This window comes from Mugil cephalus, chromosome 12 (genome assembly GCF_022458985.1).
Source record: "Mugil cephalus isolate CIBA_MC_2020 chromosome 12, CIBA_Mcephalus_1.1, whole genome shotgun sequence".
Classification (NCBI taxonomy): domain Eukaryota; kingdom Metazoa; phylum Chordata; class Actinopteri; order Mugiliformes; family Mugilidae; genus Mugil; species Mugil cephalus.
The window spans coordinates 246,903-265,095 of record NC_061781.1 but is presented as its reverse complement, the minus strand read 5'-3'; the positions used below and the strand labels follow the sequence as shown (position 1 = coordinate 265,095).

Genomic DNA, 18,193 nt, shown 5'->3' with positions numbered 1-18,193 from the left:
ACTTGTCTTCTAGATCAGTTACGTAACCATTTAAACAGGAATAGTTTGCTTGAAGAGTTTCAGTCATGTTTTAGAGTTCATTATAGTACAGAAACAACTCTGGTTAAAGTTACAATCAATGAACAAGATGATACCTAGCTATCAAGGCACAGACTCACACAGAACAGAAGTCATGGCCCTAAACATGGCAGAGATTCATTATCTAATCACCTGGTTTCTTTGGATGACATTACCCTGGCCTCCAGTACTACTGTGAAAAACATGGGTGTTTTTGGCGAGGATATTTCCTATAATTCACACATAAAACAGGTGACCAGGAATACTGCTTGTCAAAATTAGGAACATTCTGTCTCAGAGTGATGCTAAAAAATTAACTCATGCATTTGCGTCTTCCAGGCTGGATTATTGTAACTCATTACTGTCTGGCTGCCCAAATAGCTCTTTAAAAATCCTCCAATTGATTCAAAATACTGCAGCAAGAGCATATAAGGGACTTTTCCTTGCCACTGTCACCTTCAGGCTTGCTCTGGAGGTTTCAGACTGGTTTTCGTAAAGCCTCTTGAGACAATTTGTATTGTGATTGACCCTATATTAATAAAATTTAATTTAGATTGAAATGAATTGCAGTATGTGTCCAAAGAGCACGAGACACGATTTTCATACATGGATTGGCCACCAAAGAGTCCAGACCTTAATCCCATTGAGAATCTTTGGGATCTGCTGGAGAAGGTTTTGTCCAGCAGTCAGACTCTTCCATCATCAAAACATCTTGGTAAAAAATGCAACAATCAAAGCTAAATGCAGTCCAATGAAATGGAGGCAACTGTATTTTGAAACAAGCTGTAAACAAGCTGTTTGGAACAAACTTATTTTAGAGATTAGGTTTATTTAGATTTAACACTAAACATGTGTCGCCTGAACACACCTTTTCCAGCTGAGCCGTGATGTCGTCCAGGCTGAAATTCGAGGCTAGGGCTGGTCGTCCATGTTGTCCGTTAGGAGCCCTGACAGTGCTGGCTGGTGAGGCTCTGGTGCTGCTGTTGTTACTATTAACACTGCTGCTGCCGCCACCACCACCGCTACTGCTCCCAGCTGGCTGCTGCCGGCTGCTACGTCCAGCCAGAGGTTTCTGTCGGACCTGGAGACATAAAGAAAGAATTAACAAAATCAGACCAGAATCAGAAAAGAATCAGAATCAGACTTGCCAAGTATGTTTGGACATGAATTTGCTAGGTGATAGTTGCATAAAAAATTAAATAAAATAGTAAAGATATACACACTCAAATGTACAAAAAATATACACAACAAAAGTTAACATTTAGAGTGGGGTAGTGGTGGGCTTAATGTATTCATGGTGGTGGAGGGGACAAATGCAGTGCAGATGGGGAAAAAAAGTTCCCCATGCCAGTGGTCCTGCACTCAATGAATCACAGCCTCCGGCCAGAGGGGAGTCTGACAAATAGTCTGTGTCCAGGGTGAGACGGTTCAACCACAATCTTAGCTGCATGATTCAGAGTCTTCTTTGGCTTGTGCTTAATCACCTAAACTAGCCACACCTGAGAAGACTGAATAAAGAGCCTTGTTGAAGAGGCCTTGACAGATTGCTTCTCAGCTGAAGAAGCTCACTATTATCGATTTCACATTGAAAATCACATTTTCAGACCCGGGTCGACTCGCCTTTGGTGTGCTGTGAGAGGTGAAGTCCCGGTTCGGACCTCCCGCTGTGAGAGCTGGGTGCTTGTATTTTCCACCCTCATACATCATTGCGTACATTGCAGCTAAACAATGGGGGGCATGGTGTAGTTTTTTAACAATTTCAGTTTGTTGAGGACCGAAGAATGGACCGGTCAAACCCCCTCTCTTTCAAAAGGCTGCTGATCACTGTGCCGTGCACAGAGCCCAATATCTGCCGCCGAATCTCCTCTTCTCCTCAGATGCAGAGTGCTGCCATGACCATTAAAAAGATGTGGGATATTGCGTGCTAATTCACCTACGCGCTTCCATTAACGATCATGTAACAACACATTTGATTAGTTTGATTGTAAAAAATTAACAAAAGTCTCTGCCCTTCAGAGGGGGCCGGAATGTAAATGGCGGCTCGTCAGGGATACCTTTTTTGTGGAGCTTGAATGCTTATGTTTTTTTTTTGTTAGGGTGAGAATGGAAATTCTTTTACTTGCATTTGTTTTTCTAGAATGTAGGAGATTCAAGCTGATGTTGAGAACGTGAGGCAAAATTGCATGTTTTTACACTTTAGCTTTGTTATTTTTTGTATGGTAACCCTGGTGGCCACTGGGGTGCTAGTTGAGGACTTGTTAGTCTAATTAGTTAGAATTGTAGTCTCTTAGTTAGAGGGGAAACCAGGTAAGTTCTGGAACAGACTAATCGTGAGCAACAACCTCTAATTTTGTAGTGGCCTGTGGTAGAATCTGCTGGTTTTGATTGTGTTCTTTGTCAAGATGGGGATATTTTGTGTGAGCTAAAACAAGGAATTTTGTGTGAACATGCCCACTATGTGAACACCAGAAAATACAGGTTCTTTGTTTTGTGTGTGCGTGTGACCTTTAGTGTTGTAGGGAAGTCAGCTCACTTTTGGTGGCTAATGTTGCAATGTAGCTAGCTGAACCTGAAGGGTTAGTGGTTCGATCTCCGAGTGTGCCATATGCCGAAGTGTCCACGAGCAAGACACTGAACTCCCAGTTGCTCCCAGTGCAACTGGCACTGGTGTGTCAATGTGTGTGTGTGTTTGTGTGAGTGAATGGGTGGATGTGTCTCTGACTGTAAAAGCGCTTTGAGTACCTTTGAGTAGGTAGAAAAGCGCTATATAAGAGCAAGACCATTTACCATTTACCATTATTATTGGGGGTCCAAGCAGCGAATCTGCAGGAACCCCATTGTTTTTGTTAGTGTTAGCTAACCCATTGGTGCTAGCGCCACCAATGGGTCAAAGTTGGAAGTACATTTGTGCACATAACTTTTGAACCGTACGCCCGAAATTTACAAACAAGGTATCCTTGTGATCCTTGTATCATGCTGATTCAGCCGACCCTATGACGTCATGATGTGTCATGATAGATTTTCCGCCATCTTGGATTTTGTCAAAAACCTTTAAAAAGTTTCACGGGTCGCAAATTTTGTCCGATTCTCATGAAAATTGGCACAGACTATCTTTAGACCAAGCCACACAAAAGTTACTTGTTGCCATTCTCAGTGTCACATTTGTAGTCCCACCACGGCCAATCGAAATCAGTGGCGAAGGTGCCGTTTTTTCGATGTGAGCTCATATCTGGGCAACGGTGTGATATATTGACATCACATTTGGCAATATGGGTCCTGACCCGGTCCCAAGTGGACACCATGAATTTGGTGTCGTTTGGCCTCTAGGGGGCGCTGTAATTAGGAAAAACATGCCAACTTTTCGTGTTAGCCAATCGTTGTCGTCGGTGACGGCACATGAAATTTGCTCATATCTCGGCGACGCTTTGACTTCCGAAGACCAAACTTGATTGGACTCTTCAAGACTCTGTCCGAAATTCGCAGTAAAAATTTGGTGTCATTCGGCCATTAGGGGGCGCTGCTGATACTGTTAAATGTCCCCTTTCAGGATCTGGCAAAACCTTGCACGCAATTGCAAGAATTTGTCTGCCATATTGGGTTTTGTCAAAAACCTTTAAAAAGTTTCACACCCCTGAAAGGTTTGCTAGATGCCATCCATGACTGTCTAGATATTGACGACACAGTTCGGGCACTGACGAAATCAGGGAAACTGTTGCCTGTTGGAAAGGGGGACTTTTGACTTGGACTTTTGAATTGCTGTGGTGCTGATGGACCATGTTTTTTATAAAAGGTTAAAACGTTAAATGTTCAGTGGAATTTAAAATAAATAAAAATCTACCTCAGTTTTATGTTGCAATTGGACTTTATGCTAATTTCAATGTTTTTAATAATATGCCGCAATTTTTACAGTTCTTGAAAGTGTTAGAACTGTAAGCAATAAATAAAAAAATTCTGGCATTCACAGTTGAAACACTTGTTGCATTATGCTTTTTATTCTTCCCATTATATCAGCCTTAACCACATTCTAGATGTGGAGGGCGGCTGTGAAAATCATTAACCAGCAATTAACACATAATGAAATATTTATCAGACTTAATAAAGTATTGTTCTCGCTTTACATCCGGTAGCTGCAAAAAGCATTGTTAACTGTTAACAAGTGCATAGTTAACTAATAATAATGGCATAATAAATTATATTTTATTTTAGTACAGCAAACAAAAAAGATTCTTAAAGGCATAATAATACATAATAAATGATATATAAGCTTTAATAAAGCATTGTTCTCGCTTTAGACCCAGTAGCTGCAAAAAGCACAATTAACTGTTAACAAGTGCATGGTAAACTGATAACAGATGACCAATAAAGTATATTTTAGTATAAATAAAAAAATAATAATAAAGGCATTGCAAAGACATATTTGGTGGGTTATGGGTGTTTGTAATGCTATTATGAACAATTACAAGATACTCACGAGGCTTTTATTAATGTTCTTAAGCATTTGCAAACTGTTAACAAGTTTCTTATAAGCGCTTATAAATGTCTTATAGCCTGCTATTAACTTATTACAATGCCATTGTTAACACTTATAGGTTTATAAATACACAACAATGTTAATAAGCATCTTGTAGGGACTTACAAGGGCCTTATTACCTATTAATTAATGGTTATTATTATTATAATTTAATTGTTCCTCTGAAAAAGAAGGCTATAAGGGTAGCTCCATGGTATGATACAAAGGTCAAAGCAGGCAATTCGAAAGCTGGAAAGAATTTGACATTCCACTAATTCTGAAGAAGCTCACACAGCCTGGAAAGATATTTTACTCTCTGTAAGAGACTCTCTCTGTAAGATTAGAACAGCAAATTATTCATTATTAATAGAAGACAACAACCCCAGATTTCTTTTCAACACTTTAGCCAGGCTGACAAAGAGTCACAGCTCTGTTGAGCATCTATTCCTTCAGCCCTCAGCAGTAATGATTTCAGTAACTTCTTTACTGATAAAATTGTTGGCATTAGAGATAAAATTTAATGCATCCTTCAACCTGATGCAAGTACAGTGGCATTAGAAACCTCTGTAGGACCTAGTTAATATTTGGATTCTTTCTGTCTAATTGATCTTCCTGAGGTCACTTCAATAATTACAGCATCTAAACCAGGCATCACCAAATGGCAGACCTCGGTCCGGACCTGTACCAAGTGATGGTTCTGTCCAGCCCCGTGGGCCGTGACCAATCTCTGATAAATTTACGAGAATAGTTGATTTTCATGGAGCACTTTTTTCTGATGGTCGCAACTATGGCAGGCGCTGCTACTTCATTTAATATGACAATAGCTTCACTCAGTTGAGCCAATCAAATCGTTTGTTTACCCTGCACGGCCGGCACACCAGAGCAGAGAGGAAGAGAAATGGCTGGCTCCAAAAGAAGGAAGGTTGATGTGGAAAACCGTTGTTTTAAAGATGAATGGACAGAGAAATTTATGTTCATTCTTTCGGCAGGCAGTTCAAAACCAGTGTGCCTCATATGCTCTGAAAACGTCACATTAATTAAAAGTGTCAACGTGAAGCAACAATACGAAACAAAGCACAGCTCTTTTGAGCAAATTTTCCATTGAAGTCCAAGCTGAGGGCACGCAAAATTACTGAACTGCAAGCCTAGTATGACAGGTCTACCCAACTCATCATGCACACATTTACAGCCCAGCAACATGCAAACGAATGTTCACGTAAGGTATTGTGGACTTTGGGGCAACACAAAAAACACTTAGTGATGGGACAGTTGTGAAGGAGGGCTTAAATGCTGTTGCTGAGACATTATTTGAGGGAAAACAAAAAGACGAGATGTGTGAAAAAATCAAACAAATCCCGATTTCACCTTCAACAGCAACCAGAAAATCAAAAATATTAACAGATGATGTACTGGCACAGCTTTCAGAGGACACCATGCATTTCTTTGGCATTGATGAATGTACAGATGTTACTGATAGTGCCCAGCTTTTGGTGTATGGGAGATTTTTCAGAATGATAAAAAGGAGCTCTGTGTGGACTTGCTGGGTGTAACACCACTTGAAACACACACAAGAGGAGAGGACATACTGTATATGTAACAAAAAAAAAAGAGATGCTGAGAAAGAGGGGCATAGATCTGAAGCAGGATGTCTCTGTCACCACAGATGGTGCCCCTGCCATTGTGGGAAAAGAGCAGGGGGGTTGTGCCCCGGATGATACGGGAAAACCCAGATCTTATTGCTCACCACTGTCTCATCCATCAGACTGTTCTGTGTGCCACTCTATCAGAGCATTTTGCTGAAGTAATGAACACAGTGATGAAATTCAGCAATTGCCTTAGGGCATTCTCACCTCTACAGCATCCTGAGAGAATTCCTGGAAGATGTTGAGGCAAATGCCAATGGCCTGCTACTGGAAAACAATGTAAGGTGGCTTAGTAAAAAATAAAGGCCTTCAATTTATTTGCCTGCAGGACTACTTTTATTTATGGTAAATGAGCTAGTGCCCTGCATTGACAATACAATTATTGTCAATGTCAATTGTCAATTGTAGAATTATTGAAACCACATGAAAATGTGAATATAGGGGTAGGCTAGACACAATAATAAGACATAAGCTGGATTTCGTTTCTGACCTTTTACTTGGAGGAAATTTTCATAACTGGACCTCAGTGACTTTTAATTGAATACCCCTGATCTAAACCATCAACTTGTCTTCTAGACACCATCCAAACTAAATTGCTCAAGGAGGTTTTTCCATTAATTAATACCCCATATTAAATCAGATAAACTTACTTTTACTAACAGGATATGTGCCCCAGTATTTTAAAATGACTGCAATTAATTACATTTACTTAAAAAAAAAAAAAAAAATACTCTTAACCCAGATGTTTTAGGCAACTATAGGCCAATTTTTAACCTTCCTTTATTACTAAAGTTTTAGAAAAGGTTGTTGCCAGTCAGCTGTGTGACCACTTAAACAGGAATGGTTTGTCTGAAGAATTTCAGTCAGGTTTTAGAGTTCATCATAGTACAGAAACTGCTCTGGTTAAAGTTACCAACGATCTCCTCATGGCCTGCTAGATCTTAGTGCTGCATTTGACAGTATTGAACTACAGAGATTTCAAAGTGTGATCAAGATTACAGGAACTTCATTAGACTGCTTTGAATCCTATCAGTCAGACAGACTGAACAATGATTCTTCTATATATGCCAAAGCAAGCTATGGAGTTCCTCAAGGTTCTGTGCTAAGACCAATATTATTCACATTATACATGCTTCCCTTAGGCAATATTATTAGAAAGCACAGCTATAAACGACAAAGACAAAGACTCGGATGACCTGCAATTTTGTACTTTAAACTTAAACGTTTGTACGAGGCATGACAAGTGTGGCTACCTTTTGGCATTTCAATACGTGCTATGGTTTGGTCGTGGTGGCAGTTTATGTTTTGGTGAAATTTTTGAGAAAATTTTGTTTAACATGAGAGTCTATGGCTCCACTCTAACACCACTCTAGCAGATGGGGTTCCGTTTTAAACGCAAAAAAGGTGTTCGAAGGTCTCTGCTGCAACGTTGTTTGAGCTACAGAAATAAAAACTACACAAAAATGTAGGAATTTTTGTTGCCTTTCCGATGGTGTGGGTCTGATTCCTAACCTACGGTTTGGACTCCAGACCCAACCGAGCAAGGAGTGTGGCAAGCATTCTTTTAACTTTTCCCCATTCGTTTGCGTGTTGAAGAAACATTAAATCGAAGAGGACCCTTGGCTGTCGCTCACAATGCATTCATTTTCCCCTACGACCTGTCGTTGCCGTGATATAAGCAGTAGTTCGGAGGGCAAAACCTAGGGTAAGATATTTGTACCTACCCTTCACCAATGCAGAGCGACAGGAGACAGACAGCAGGCAGCACCTGGCCCCTGTAGTTATGGCAACAGAACACACACACACAGGGGAGCCTAACACGGTCTGCCAAAGATTATGACCTCCTCATACTTTAACAGCAATGGAGAAGGAGGGCAGATATGACATTGGCAGCATTGCAATATGAGGGAGGCCCTCATTAACAGCAGCTGTATACCTGGTGGCTATGGCAACAGATTGTTGAGTTACTCAGATAGCCAAAACATTATGACCACCTTAGAACTTAACAGCAATGGAGAAGGAGGGCAGATCTCACTCCTTGAAGAAAGAAAAAGGTTCCTGGCATCTCCCTCACATCCAAAGAAGTCTGCCAAAACATTATGACCACTCAGACCATTACAGCATTACAGTAGGTCTAGGCCTGGTCTCTCCAGAAACAGAATGCTGTGTCTCAGACAAACTGCCAAAAGATTATGACCACCCCAGACCAAAAAAACCTGAAACACTGCACAGCAGTAGCATTGCCTCCCTCAAAATTTCCAAGGGATTTTTTCTAGTTCTAGGGAGGCAATGCAACACCCTTGCTCCTTTATTACTCTCCACTGCATTTATTCTAGGTAGGCAATGCAACGCGTTGGCTCCTATATAGGGGTAGGCGATATGACGATATTAAACCGTGAACGATTACAGTGTGAAGACGATCTGTCAAGCTGCAGAGATCGTGGGATTGCCGAGGACACATTCTATAAATTGCAGTTCTATGCTGATGCACTGTCGCACCTGACGTATTATGTCGTCAACCTGACTGACCAATCATAGCGAACTACGGGCAGTATCGCGATTTTTTACCCACTTCCTTATTTATATATGTAGCAGTAGGCGCATGGAGAGCCATGGCTGAAAGCCAAACGGAGCTGGTCACTAAATAATTCCACTTCCATTATATGGAATTGGTTTGGATATTCCTCAACTTATGAAGTGCGGGCAAATGTTTTGTGCAAAGTTTGCATAGAACACGTTCGCACGTCAGGTGGCAACACAACAAACCCTACAATCATTTGAAGAGGAAGCATCCCAAACAATATGCTGAGAGTCAAACAGCGAGGGGCCCAGTGGCACCGCAGGCGGAGGCAGCAGCTAGCGTAAGACCAAAACCGTCAACACAGGTATTTAACAAAGGCACTCCGTATGACAACTCAAGCAAGCGATGGGAAGAGGTAACAGAAGCAATTACCTCCTATCCTACAAAAGATATGGTACCTTTCAAGACGGTAGAAAACGTGGGATTCAAACGCCTGCTTAAAGTAGTTGAGCCGCGGTACGAGCTGCCCAGCCGAAAATTCTTATCCAACACTGCCATGCCACGTCTCTACTCTGAATGCCGAGAAAATATTGTCTGTTTGTAATTTTTAAATTTAAGATCGTTATAAAATTGAAATCGTGATTTTATTTTTAAAAAATCGTGATATGATATTTTTGCCATATCGCCCACCCCTACTCCTATATTGCAATCACTCTGCATTTATTCTAGGGAGGCAATGCAATGCAATGATATGCTCCTATATTACTTTCCACCACGTTTATTATTCTTCTGCCTTCTTCCATTGTTTTTCCGCGCTTAACTCATCCCAGAGTTTTGAGGCTTTATTATATCAAAATGTGCATCTTGATTAGGAGAAGTGTGCTATGACTTGATAGATTGAATGGACTGGGAATAAACGACAAAAAGGTGAGTGATTTGTCCAATTCAAATGAATGGAGAAGCCTGAAAAAAGCGCAAACATTCCGAAATCTACTCACCTACTTTGCTCACTGATTACTCGGCCATAATTTAGAGTAGGAAAATGATTAAAAGTTTGTACGTGGCACAACAAGTGTGGCTTTCTTTCACATAATACGGTGTTTCAATACCTGCTACAGTTTGGTCGCAGTCGCAATTTATGTTTTGGTGAAATTTTGGAGAAAACAGAAAAATCTCATTTAACATGGGTGTGTATTGCATCACTGTAACTGCCACTCTGGCGAGGGGAGTTCGCTGTTTTTAACAAAAAAAAGGTGTTTAAAGTTGTCTGGTGGCTTACCGATGGTGTGACTGGTTCCTGTAGTTTCTACAGTTGGTCTCCAGGTTCAGCTGAGGGACGAGTGCACCAAGCTTTCCATTAACTACGTATTTTGGTCCCTATGGCAATGGAATGCTGAGTCACCAAGATGGGCAAATCATTAGGAACACCTTAGACATTAATAGTAATGAAGAATGGCAGATCTGACATTTGCAACATTGCATTAGGAGGGGGGTCTTCATTAACACAACAGCTGTATACCTGGTGGCTATGGATACGGAATGCTGAGTCCCCCCACCCCTACACCCAAATGCTTGTGGCCCAGCTACATTTCCAGTCTCTCTATCAACACAATGCTGGGTCTCAGACAACCTGCCAAAAGATTATGACCACCTCATACCAGAAAACCCTGAAACGCCGTGCATTAGCAGCATTGCCTCCATTAAAATTTCCCTCGTGGGAATTTTCTAGTTTTCTTATTCTTCTGATGTTTTTTGGTTTGCTACTCCTCCCACATTTCTGAAGCGATATAGAAAATATTATACCAAAACGTTTTGGCCGATCAACATGAATGGACGTTGAGGATGCTGTTACGACGTAGTGAAACTCACAAACTCACGTGAGACCGTGTGTCTATCCAACATGACAGCCTGCTGTTAGACAGCTGAACCCAAAGAAATTGTGCCTTTTTCTATTTTTCCACTTTAATCTTTCACCATTCTTCATTTTATTTATATTTTTTCTCATTCCACAAACCAGATTACACAGCAGACCTGGATAATCTTGAGGTATATATTGATGAAGGAAGGTAACAGAGCAGTCATAACAACGGACAAACTTTACATTTTTATGTTACACTGGAATGAAAATACCATGGACTACTTGTATTAAACTTTATGCACAAGTCTCACTGTACAGCACTTAATATATGCCTTTTTTAATTTATTTTTTGTATGTTTTTTTCGTGTCTTGTTTTTGTTGATGTTGTCTTTCTTTTTTTTCTTTTTTTCACACACACACGCTCATACAGACAGCATTTTAACAATTGTTATATATATATATATATATATATATATTAAAACCTATGTTATTATGTCACTTCAGCTAAAGTTTGTAACTTGGAATAACCATGGAATTAGCTGTCAGGCAAAGAAAAACTAACTAACTAACTCCAAACGTTTAACAAAGTTAAAAGCAGACATGGGTTTTAATACAGGAAACTCATCTCTCCAGATCAGATCAGTATTCTCAGCCCACCACAATACAAAACAAAGAGGGGTAGATATACATAATATAACAAAATCTCATTCATTCACAATTCCACTATTGCTGACCTGGAAGGACGTTTTAGCATAATAAATATCACAATCGACAACAACCCACTAACACTTTACGGTCCAAATTCTTTCAATTCAAAGAACATGAGGGAGGTGTGGTCGGGAATGAAGGACACAACTGACTCTGGGGGGAGAGACAAGCTGGGGACTGTGCTTGCTCCATTCCTGTTCATTTTGTACACCGCTGACTTTCAGTATAACTCACAGTCACATCACATCCAGAAATCTTCTGATGACTCTGCAGTTGTGGGGTGTATAAGAGGTGGATGGGATGAGAAGGAGTATAAAGGACTGGTGGACGGATTTGTGGGGTGGGCTGGAAGTAATCACCTGTTGCTTAACGTGGACAAGACCAAAGAGATAGTGACTGACTTCAGGAGGAAGGGAACAGACCCTAAACCACTCAGCTTCCTTGGTAGGGATGTACAAATACCTGGGAGTGGAGTGAACTGGAGGACCAACAGTACAGCGGTGTACAAGTGGGTTTGTAGCAGACTCTACGTCCTGAGGAAGCCTTCAGTCCTTCAATTTATGCATTAAGATGCTGGAGATCTTCTACCAGTCTGTTGTGGCCAGCATCCTTTTCTCTGCTGTGGTCTGCTGGGGGAACAGCATTGCAGCCAGTGACGCCAACAGGCTGAATAAACTGATCAGGAAGGCTGGCTCTGTCATTGGCTGCACACAGGAAACTTTTGAGGTAGTGATGGAGAGCCGGACTCTTAACAAACTGTTATCAATCATGGATAACCTTGACCACCATCAGACAGACAACGGAGCTCCTTCTCCAAGAGACCCAGACAACTATGTTGTCTCAAAGAACGCTACAGGAAATCTTTCCTGCCTCAACCCATATGCCTGTTCAACTCCTCATCTGCATGTGACAGATAACACTCTGTACATTATTTCTTCTTCCTTATTGTATTCACTTATTTCAATTCACTTATTTTTATAATTCTGTAAATAACGTGTTTATAGTAGATTGTGTTTTTTCCTGTTATATATGCTGGGAGCTTCCAGGAGAGGACTGCGCAATTAGTGGCTGATGCGGTCCACCTGTGTGGGGAGGAGACTCACCTGGGTTGGGGCTGGAAAGAAAAGACGCAGTGGGGAAGAGGAACGGGGAACGGCCAGACATGGGGAGCAGTTGGCCGAAGCTGTTTTTGAGCAGTGGCACTGTGGTGGGTGGGTGCTTTTTCACAGCTTATAGAGCTGCCGGCAGTGAAGACAGCTAAGTAGGGGGGTTCGTCATGTTGATCAGTCCTGTATTAAGAGAGGAGGACAGAAACCTCTTTTAGGTAGCAAGGGACCGGGGAGTAGCCGTGCCTCATTTGTGCTCCAGTCCAGCGTGCTCCAGCGGTCGCCTCAGCTTCGCGTGGTCATGCCAAACGGCTCCCAGCCTGCCAGCCGAGCAGCCCGACTCTCCACATCGCCTAGACCCCACGAGGGGATCTCGTCACCAGACCAGGGGAGGATAAGTCATTGGTTTTAATTATCTTCATATAAACTACCTGTATGTTGTCCTGTCTGTGTTAATGTCTGTGTAAACATTATTTTGGTCTAAGAAAGATTTTTAATGTATTGACCTAACTGTGCCAGAGGTCTGCCTTTTAGCGCAACTTACTGTCCGTGCAGTGCTCTACCTCTAGTGACAAAAGTGGGGTTTGACCCGCATATGTTTGCAGTGATCCCTATGGAGCCAGTGTGATTTCTAGCTCCCCTTGTGTTTAGGGCTCCAGTTCAGTTGCTGTACAGTGGTTCCTGTGTGCAGTGTCTCTTTGTGTGGTGTGTGTTCTGCTTATTTGCAGTGTTGGTGCTACCGGATGGTGGAGTACTTGCCTGGCCTGCTGAAGCTGCCCTTGTTGGCCTGTGGGCTGCAGGCATCCCTAATTTATTAATTAATAATTCATTAAAATAAAGATTCGTCTATTTCCATATTTACCTGTCTGCGGGTGGGTGCTCTCTTGTCTCAATTATTAGACTAGACTGGGTTAACAAAGGTGGCAGAAGCTCTACGTTACCTTAAACATATTCAGGATAAAAAAAATAAATAAATTATTACAGTATGTATGGTGTTGACGGCCTGTACATTGCTGCTGTAACTGTGAAATTTCCGCCAAAACACCAACATTAAAGGAATCCAATCACAGAACATACACCACAAAATCAGTCTTTATGCTGATTACCTTTCTACAAACCCCCCACACATCCCTTCGTGAGACAATTAAAACCATTAAATCATTCGGAGACCTCTGGTTACTCCATTTACTGACTGTTCCTGCCCCATCCTCCACCCATCACAGTCCAGACCAAACGGCACCCCTAAACCACATTCCATTCCCAACCCCCACAACATCCCTGTCACAAACAACAACACACCTCTCACACCAACCCCTACACAACCTAACAGTGATCTCTTCACACCCTCCCCCAACTTCTCCATAACCACAGAACAGATGAGGACTGAGCTATGGAGGACAAAAGCATGGAAGGCCACTGGCATTGATGGCATCAGCTTCAGAATTCTCAAGAACTGTGCAGACCAGCTCTGCAGAGTTTTTCTGCACATCTTCAACTTCAGCCTCTGTCTGGAGAGTTCTGCTCTTGTGGAAGATGTTGTGTGTAGCCCCGTATGGACTGCAGTTTGCCTACCAACCAGGCATAGGTGTGGAAGACACTGTCATCTACCTACTGCACAGATGTTTTTCTCACCTAGAGAACACCGGTAGACCTGTGAGGTTGATGTTGTTCGACTTCTTTAGTGCATTCAACACTACTCAACCATCACTGCTCAGGGGAAAGCTGGAAGGAGCGGGAGTTGACAGTAGCCTGGATGCATGAACAACTGACCACCAACAAACCGTAGTATGTGATGTTTTGTGATTGTGTATCTGTGTACACGCAGGGTACTGTGCTCTTTCTGTTCCTCTTTACCCTGTACACATTGGACTTCAGGCACAACACAAACAGCTGCAACCTCCAGAAGTTTTCTGACGATACAGCCAGGGTGGGGCTCAGATGGCAGACCGGGTTGTCCACAAACTGGGGATCGAACGGCTAACCCTTCAGAGTGTGCTATACGTCGAAGTGTCCTTGAGCAAGAATCCCCCCGTTTCTCCCAGTGCAACTGACACAGGTGTGTGGATGTGTGTATGTGTGTATGGGTGGATGTAAAAGTGCTTTGAGTACCTTTGAGTAGGTAGTAGACTGATGTGCACTGAACCACCTGCACATCAATTTTGCCGGCAAAACAAAGGAAGTGGCCTTCGATACAAACGCCCTGTACACGAAGGACCAAAGCTGTCTTCAGCTGCTGAGAAGACTGAGGTCCTTTTGAGAGTTCAGGTCACACTGTATCCTGTATGCAGTCGTCTTGTGGGGGAGTGGGAGCTCAGAGAGGGACAGGAAGAGACTGAACTAGCTGGTCAGATGGGCCAGCTCTGTCCTGGACTGTTCTCTGGACTCCATCGAGGAGGTGAGAGGGGTTGTCCAAGACTGATGTCAGCTTGGCCAACATCCTCCTCATCTCCTCCTCACTCTCACTGCATCAGACTGTAAGCTGCATCAGGCTATATAACACAAGCTTAACAATAACAATAGCTTACAATTGGGACTGTCTGATTTGTCCTTTTTACAGATGATTTTGCACAGCCTATTTAGCACTAATTTCCTCAATGCCCAAAGTTCAAGCAATTTATATTTTATTCCAATTTATTTATTTATTTGTTTATTTTAGCATTTTTTTTAATTCCCTGCCCACGTTATACTGACTGTCATATATGCAGTATATATTCTGTAATTTTTTTCAAATTTGATACTGTCTTTTATTGATTCTTGTATATATTTTCATATCTTATTCTGCGCTACTGTGACATGGTAATTTCTCATACGTGGGATAACGTATGGGTGTTGTCTTGTCTTGTCTTATATATTCTTACTATAATATAATATGTTACAATTATTATTTAATTGCTATGTAATACTTATGTAATGTTATTATTATTACTTTATTATTATATTCATAATTTGCTGGTAAACATGTAATTATTAAATATAACACCATGTATGGTCTCACGCGCACACACACACACACTTTGTTCACACTTTGTTTCACAATTTCACAATAAAAACATTTAGAAAAGAAAGAAATGAATGGAGAAGCCCAATAAAATTGCCAACATTCTGCAAAATCAATGCAAGTGACCCTTTGCAGACACGTCACAATTATCACGTGACGAGGGAAACAGTGCCATGATGGACAGTAGAAAGTGATAGATAGATTGGGAAATTCTAAAGCCAACAACAAAAACAAATACAATATTGCGACGGATGAGTACCTATTCTATTTTAAAGTTAAGCAATGTTTACTAACAGAGCGAGAAGACAAAAAGTACGAAGATAGCGACAGCAGGGTTAGCTACCGATCCATACCTTCTTCCAATGGATGTGTTCACAGACCTGAATAATCATTCAGTCTGCCCGAGTTCAGTCCTCGCGATCTGTCCCACTATGTCACAAATAGAGTGTCCCCATACAGGTGCTGGTCCAAAAGCAAATAAAAGTCGTGTTTAAAATCAGTGTTTTAATAATAATAAAAAAAAATGTTCAGTGCAGACTACAACTATTATGGTAACCAGTCACACTGCGATTGACATTACAGACATAGCAGTTTAAATATGTCAAAATAAATGAAAAAGGGTGGATGTTGAGAGTAGGCTAGCGCCGGCTCTGGACAAGATTGATGACCTAGAGAACAGGAGCCATTGATGTAATATTCGGGTCATCTGGCTCCCTGAAGGCTATGAGGGTGCTAACCCTGTCGCCTTCTTTAAAACCCGGTTACCAGAGATTCTTAATGTCAGCTTTAAAGGTGGGTTGGTGAAACTTACAGCTGCCAATGTGCCCTCACCCGCTGCCCTCTTCCCGAACAGAGGCCCAGGTTTTATAACTCTCAAGACAAGGTCTGATCATGCAAGCGGTTAGGAAAATGCACCCCCTGCTACATAATGCCATTCCGATGATGATATTTGAGGACTTTTCTCTGGCAGTATATACAATCTTATTAAAATAAATATTAGTAGCTTTGGTAGTAATTAGTAGTAATAATTAAAAAAAAAAAAAAAAAAAGAAAATGTACATGTTGCCCTCCTGCAAGAGACACACCTTTCACCTGATGACCATATGAAGCTGAAGCGTGACTGGGTTGGGCAGGTGTTTGCTTCATCTTTCACCAGTAAGAGTAAAGGCATTGCAATCCTAATAAATAAGCATATGCCCCTGTTGGATGTAGAATCCATTTCTGACAAGTTGGGTAGATATATAATGCTGAAGGGCGGTCTCCATGGTCAGCGTTTCTCATTTCTGAATATTAACTTTTAAATTAATTCATCTCTCATGCTTTTTCTCTATGTGCTGGTTGGACCTTTGAGAACATAGTAACTGGTGGTGATTTCAATTGTTATTTTTCTTCCATGATGGATAAATCACCTGCATCACCACATGCAAATCATGCTGTCTAAAAGAGTCAAAGCTCTCTGTGAAACCTGCTGTGAACTTGACTTGGTCGATACCTGCCATCTTATGCATCCTAATGATAGGGAACTTGCAATCTATTCCATCGTGCACAGAACAAGTAGTAGAATTGACCTTGTTTTCACACCCCAAAATTCATTAGGAAATAATAAAAGTTGCAAGATTGGGGATATTATTATTTCAGATCACGCACTTATCTACATAGTGCTAAAGCATTTGAATCCTCTGGCTCAAAATCCTGAGGTTTCCCCTGGTCTTCTCTGGGACACTATGAAGACCTACACTCCTAGTCTGATTGTATCCTAATCTGCAAGACCTTAAAAAAAATGTGCTGTATATATTTAAATGAAGAAGAAGGTGGTTGATGAAGCGTGTTTAGTAAAGAACATTGAGACTACTCCTCTGTTTGTTGTTTTATTCCAGTGTTTAGTTAAACAACACGACATATGGGGATGAGAATGGCCGTGGCTGCTAATCCTTTGTCCCCTGCATTCCTCCAATGTGCCGGAGAGTCTGCAATGCCGTTTGAAACATGGTTAAGGATGTTTCAAAATGACTTGCTTGACAATGAGCTGTACTGCTGCACAGCGTCAGTGTGAAGCACAGAGGATTTTCTACACATTGCATAACACAGGTACCTCATATGCCGAGGCTGTTGCTGCCTTGCGGGCACATTTTGTGTAGAAAGTAAATGTGATTGCTGAGAGACACAAGTTCCGCCAACGGGCTCAGAGACATGATGAAATAATGGAACAGTACGTCTCCACTCTACGTGAGATGCTGGCATTGTGTAATTTTGGAAAAGTCGAGGAAGATACTGTATGCTACGAGATCAAATTGTTGAAAAAGCCTACAGTAGGCGCATAGGTGAACGTTTGTTATTTGAAGACAGGCTAACACTGAATAAAGCCATACAGATTGCAAACCAAGTGGAGTCTGCTGCACGTGATGCCAGTGCTTTCTCACAAAATGAAACACCAGTACGGGAGATTAAAAGGATTCCAAAGAGGGAAGCTGGACATCCCAACAGCACAAGTGGCCAAAGCAAAGGTTAAACAAAGACTGTACACACACGAAAATGCTACAGATGTGGCTCAGATAAATACCTGAAATATTCTACAAAATGTCCTGCTACAAACAAAGGATGCAAATCATGTGGAAAAACTGAACTGGGCACTTTTCAAAAGTGTGCCGATCAGGTCACAAACATTAAGTAGGGGAAGTTGTAATTCCCGAGCTGACTGTATTACATCTGCAAGATGTTGCACCTGTAGAGAAGAAAATAATGTGTAAAGTCAAACTAGGCACATTCCCAAACATGCAGTCATGTGAGTTAAT

General features: G+C 41.5%; 1 protein-coding gene across 4 annotated transcripts in view; it reads right to left on the bottom strand.

Annotated features, from left to right (window-relative positions):
• raph1a (Ras association (RalGDS/AF-6) and pleckstrin homology domains 1a) overlaps positions 1-18,193 on the bottom strand; it is a 190,952-nt gene that overhangs the window by 67,120 nt on the left and 105,639 nt on the right. For 3 of the 4 annotated variants that reach the window (XM_047601877.1, XM_047601878.1, XM_047601879.1), the window contains exon 5: positions 926-1,138. In XM_047601877.1, coding sequence (XP_047457833.1) covers positions 926-1,138 — 213 coding nt within the window. Of the gene's footprint in view, positions 1-925; positions 1,139-15,754; positions 15,865-18,193 lie in introns of those variants that run through there. The other variant, XM_047601880.1, reaches the window with a different exon arrangement.